The sequence below is a fragment of the Bubalus kerabau genome, chromosome 4 (genome assembly GCF_029407905.1).
Source record: "Bubalus kerabau isolate K-KA32 ecotype Philippines breed swamp buffalo chromosome 4, PCC_UOA_SB_1v2, whole genome shotgun sequence".
Lineage (NCBI taxonomy): Eukaryota > Metazoa > Chordata > Mammalia > Artiodactyla > Bovidae > Bubalus > Bubalus kerabau.
Window position 1 is genome coordinate 113,849,967 of NC_073627.1, and position 6,000 is coordinate 113,855,966.

General features: G+C 38.1%; 1 protein-coding gene across 1 annotated transcript in view; it reads right to left on the reverse strand.

Annotated features, from left to right (window-relative positions):
* Positions 1-5,540, reverse strand: part of LOC129650945 (cell surface hyaluronidase-like) — a 54,738-nt gene extending 49,198 nt beyond the window's left edge. Inside the window, 1 exon segment of the mRNA XM_055579709.1 lies at positions 5,535-5,540. Coding sequence (XP_055435684.1) covers positions 5,535-5,540 — 6 coding nt within the window.
* Positions 5,541-6,000: the final 460 nt, after the last annotated feature.

The window sequence follows — 6,000 nt, forward strand, 5'->3', positions numbered from 1 at the left end:
AGCAGGAGTCTTAAAAGCTTTGCAGCTTCTTCGTATAATTATTGAGGAGGCATGTTTAATTAATATAATACCCATTAGTAACGATTAAATATAGCCAAGGTCAGGAAATTAACCCTTTTACCATTTACAGTTGGCATTTTAATTTTATAGTACTCTCAGCCCAGCAGAAATGTTCGTTTATTTCAATGTAATATTCTGTGATACTGTTGCAACATCAAAAATCTCTCTTTTTCATGTCACTATAATACAGTAATTTATGGGTAAGAAATGGAGGTTTTAGTTTCTAGAGATATCTATAGAAGACTCTCATAAATGTGAGAGTTCAGTACTCAAAGGAATGAAGATGCACATACAATTTCAAGAGACTGTGCTTTGCGAACTGGACTCTTTCTGAGCTGAGTGAAAAATAGAATGAAGAGACTTAAATAGTTGCTCCGTTTCCTAATCCCACATCTTGTACCTCAATTGAAAGGGGTTAAGAGCCCATTAAATTCTCTTCTTGGTCCATAAGCTTCTTTTCAGTACCTTTCCCAGGTTGCAAAGAAAATTTCCTGAAGGTTAGCCATCAAAGATTACTATACTCCTGAAAATCCTTGACTTATGTCTTGAAACATGGGGTCATTTTAATTATCTATGGATGAAAGACTGGTTTGACTTCAACTCACTTTAGGTGTCTCTTATGATGTATAATATCTTAAGGTTCTGAAAAACTATCTCCCTCATTACAATCTAAGAAATACCATATTTATTCAGCTTTTTGTTTTTATTTCTGCTTTATGTAATTCATTACTACCAGTGCATCAACTCTGATTTCTATGAATGAGGGGAAAAAATCTACGAATCAAAAAAAAAAAAAAACAAAAACAGCATGGAGTTATTTTTTTAGTTTCCATAATGAAGCTACCCTCTCATTTGTTAAAGCTGTAAAAATAACCATCAATGAATATTATAAGAACCAGAGGATAAAGGAGGTGGGATATGAAAGATACTGACTGTTCATGTGAATGAAAATTTTCATGAATAGTGATACCTGTTTTATGTTCTCAAAAAAAATTACAATATTAATTTTAAATTATTTTTATTGGAGTACAATTGCTTTACAATGTTATGTTATTTCTGTACAGCAAAAGTGAATCAGCTATATGTATACATGGGAAAGATTGAGGGCAGGAGGAGAAGGAGACGACAGAGGATGAGATGGTTCGATGGTATCACCGACTCAATGGACATGGGTTTGGGTGGACTCTGGGAGTTGGTGATGGACAGGGAGTCCTGGCATGCTGCGGTTCATGGGGTCGCAAAGAGTTGGACACGACTGACTGACTGAACTGAACTGAACTGAACTGATACATGTATCTCCTCTCTCTTGACCTTCCCTGCTACCTACCCATCACTCTCAAAATTTTTAAAAAAGATAGTTTTCAGATAGAAGAGAAATGCAGCTCTAATAGTTATACTTTTCTGTGAATTATATGTGTAATATATTTAATATGTATGAAATATATGTTTATTACAGAGTTGTCCTATATTAGTTGTGATTAATACTTGGTCTTTTGAAGTTCAAGATAAGTCAAGCAAGATGAATTGGGTAGGAACATCTGGACAGAAAAAGGTTTTTCACGTCTGAAGCTGAAATCTTTCACCTGGATGAATTTGCCAAAGCCCAGAGGCATTCCCACAGTTCTAAGTTTTGGAAACATGAAATTTTTAGAATTCTAAATACAATCTCTTTTCCCACGGGAGGACTCACATTAAACCAGCAAACAGAAATAGTGTGTAATAACAGAATGGCAAGTTGTTCATGTAATGATAAGCAAAAAAAAGTAAAGAAATCACAGTACTCTTTATCTCTTTGAAGTGTACTCTGACTTGAGTTTGAGCGATCTGGATGTCAAAAGCAATTGGGATTCATGAACTTTTCTGTGTGTATTTTACACCTCGATGAAATTTACAAAAAAAAAAACAAACAAAGTGAAATCTCTGAAACCGAGGGGCTAAGACTCTCCAGAGTAAGCAGTAAGGACAATTCTCCTGAAAGTTTGGGTGGTGGTTTCTAAGGGCAAAGGGCAATAGCTACTGCAGTTGTCAGTTATGATTTGAAACTTTAATTTCTGAATCCCAGATGCATGTGTTTCAAAAGAACCTTGGAAATTTGGATGGATGGTTGCCCTAAGAAGACCTTTTGTTTCTGAGTAGTGAGGATGACTCTTTAATGATTTATGGTTTTTCTGTCAGTTGTCTGAGATAACTTTTCTTACTTCATTTGGCAAAACATTTGCTGGTCTTTCCTCTAAACCAGAGGTCAAGATCTAACTCCTACAAAACTTTCCAATTGTTTCCATTTATTCCAAAACTCCTTGACCCTATCAACCTCTCTTACTGGGAACATTTCAAAATAATTGTAATTTAAACTTGGAGTTATAGCTCTCTGAAAATGTGACTCATGTATTTTATTGGTGGACCTTCAGCTCTCAGAACTCTGAAGTATTGAACAACTGGACACCTTGGGTTTCTGGGTAATTAGAGCTACTCTCTCATTTATCAGCTGAGTGATCTTGAGCAAATTGTGAAACTTCTCTAAGCTTTAGCTTCCTTGTCAATAAAGTTAGCTCCAATATATGTAATATTTTATACATAATAGTATACACAGTATAGCTGAGGTGTGTTGTGTGTACAGTGACTATGATAAGCATTTAGTACTACAAACGACTTTATCTCCATCCTTTGTGCTTAGTCACTCAGTCATGTCTGACTCTTTGTGACCCCATGGACTGTAGCCCACCAGGCCTCTCTATCCATGGGGATTCTCCAGCCAAGAATACTGGAGTGGGTTATACTATGCCCTCCTCCAGATCTTCCCAACTCAGGTACTGAACCCAGGTCTTCTGCATTGCAGGTGGATTCTTTACCCTTGAGCTAATAGGGAAGCCCCTCCATCCTTTATCCTTTAGTGAATATATTCTTAAAAGCGTATCAACAATTGAATTGACACCTCTGTGAGATAGTGAGGTCTCAGATAACAAAGGATCAGTTCTCAGCTGTTCAAATCTTGGTGGTGTTGGAGGAGACTCTTGAGAGTCCCTTGGACTGCAAGGAGATCCAACCAGTCAATCCTAAAGGAATAGGATATTCATTTCTGAATATTCATTGGAAGGACTGAGGCTGAAGCTGAAATTCCAAAACTTTGGCCATCTGATGTGAAGAACTGACTCACTGGAAAAGACCTTGATGCTGGGAAAGATTGAAGGCTGGAGAACAAGAGGACGACAGAGGATGAAATGGTTGGATGGCATCACCAACTCGATGGACATGAGTCTGAGCAAACTCTGGGAGTTGGGATGGACAGGGAAGACTGGCATGCTGCAGTCTATGGACTCACAAAGAGTCTGACATGACTGAGCGACTGAACTGACTGAACTGAACCATAATTTTGCTTGGGGATAAGAGGAAGGAGATTCAGAATGAAGCAGGGTTAAGTCCCAAGAAACTTTGTCCCTCAGAACCTTTCCACATTTGAATTTGCCATGTATAAGAGAGAATATGGATTAGGAGTCCTGCACCTCTGATTTAACCATGATGCTGGTACATTCTTCCAGCTAGCATTAATCAGAAGCCCAAATTTCAGTGTATCTCTCTGCTTTCCTTTATTTTTATTTTTCTTCTCTTTCTTCTCTATTTTTAATGAATTATCAACCTCTTTTTTGTTTGTTTTTATTTTTTCCTTTTGTTGTTCTTATTGTCTAGTCGCTCAGTTTGTGTCTGACTCTTTGTGACCTCATGGACTGTAGCACCCAGGCTTCTCTGTCCTTCACTGTCTCCTGGAGTTTGCTTAAACTCATGTCCATTGAGTTGATGATGCTATCCAACCATCTCATCCTCTGTCACCCCCTTCTCCTCCTACCCTCAATCTTTTCCAGCATCAGAGTCTTTTCCAATAAGTTGCTTCTTTGCATCAGGTGGCCAAAGTATTGGAGCTTCAGCATCAGTCCTTCCAATGAATATTCAGGACTGATTTCCTTTTGGATTGATTGGTTTGATCTCCTTGCTGTCCAAAGGACTCTTAAGAGTCTTTTCCAGCACCACAATTAAGAAGAATCAATTTTTCAGTGCTTAGCTTTCTTTATGTTCCAACTCTCACATCCATACATGACTACTGAAAAAACTATAGCTTTGACTAGATGGACCTACATTTTCAGGAGCTTTTCACAGTCTCCCATCTGTCTTTCCCTCTATTTCTCTTCAATCTAATTCTATTTCATTTAACCTCATCCAGCCTTTCCCTCAGGTCCCACAACATGTGGTACTCATATGTTCAGCCAGGTTTGTTCCCTATTCCATAAGCCCTCTGTGCTCACTCCTGATGTTGTGTATTGTCCCTTCCCTGAAGGCTCTTTGCTGTCCTTCTTATATACTTATTCAAGACTCAATCCTACCTCATCTAAGAGGTCCTCACAGAAGAAGGCAGCGCTTTTTGAAACCCTTCTTTAAATGAAATCCCATAGCAAGTCTAATTTGTCCTCCCTGACCTGGTAATTAATTATCCATTGACCCCATCATATAGGGTATGTTGTTTTTCTTATGTGTTATTCTTCTTTATATAAAAACATTTTAATGACTTTAACTAGGAGCTATGGCATTTTCTTTTTCATTTTCATACAAGGATCTGTGATGTGAAGTTAACATCCGTTTCCCCCACTTCCCATTCACCCTCAGCACTTGTTAAACATAAAGGATACTTGGAACTTACTGGTTTACACGTTTTTGTAGTCCTTGGTTCTGGTCCTTGGGTCTAAGCCACAGTACTATAATGCTAATTTGATTGATTTCTTATTGTCACATAACTCAGGAATTAACTAAATCATTACAAATTTAGAAACATATAAGATATTATAAGAAAGCCAATTGGTATCACAACCTTAGGCCTAGGGGAGAGTGCTGTGCGAGTCATAGGTTGGTAGGGTTCATATTTAATGATTTAGCCTTCTAATATTCCTTTGTAATTAATAGATATGCAAACATATAGTTAATATTTAACCGCATTGGTTAAAAAAAGAGAAAAGACAGAAAGGGAGGGAAGAGAGAGATCTTGAAGACTTTTTGAAATTCATGAACAAATATGATTGGATGGGCAAAGAGAAAAACCAAGGGCTGACCTCCTACAAATAAGCTCAGGAAAGAGAGAAGGGCTCATCTGATATGCAAGTAGAAAGGTTAGACCTCTAGCACCTTAGAAAATCTGAATAGTCTGAGCAATGTTGGCAGAAGGCACATTAAAGAGCTTGCACAATTCTGCAAATGTCTCACCCAAAGAAATCTGGCATGGTGTTCATCATCTAGCTAATCCTAACATGCAAACATTTCTGAGAGTGAAATCAGATCTTTCTTTGCCAGAGTGGGTTCCTTATTTGGGCAACTGGGTCAAATCAAGAAAGGCCAATATAGGCTGCCAGAATAGACAAGGAGAGGAGAAATAGAAGAACAAGACATATAATTCATCAGTGATTTCCTCCCAATATTCTTAGCCTCCACCTTACCTCCATCTTACTGGTAATACAGGAACAAGGTGGAAGGATCAGGTAAAAGGTATATGTAGAAACAGAGTAAATATCGAAAATAAAGTAACTTAAAACATAAAATTTTCTTTCTAGGGATAATTGTGGTGATAGTTCAGTAATAAAATAAGATCAGATGAAGTCTGAAGAAATGTTAGAAAACCTGGATAAAGTAGAAAAACATCTGTTTGAAGGCATCAGAATGTTAGAGACACAAAGACGTGTGGGCCAAGTTCTAGAGAGAAGGGAAATAGACACAGGAATGACATTTGGCCCAGCTTTTCTCCTTGGGGCATTTGCTGATTCAAATCTTACAGTCTAGGGGCTGAGAAGCCAAGGAGTTCAAAAGACTGCAAGCAGTCCAGGTTCGATGCATGATACTGGATGCTTGGGGCTGGTGCACTGGGACGACCCAGAGGGATGGAATGGGGAGGGAGAAGGGAGGAGG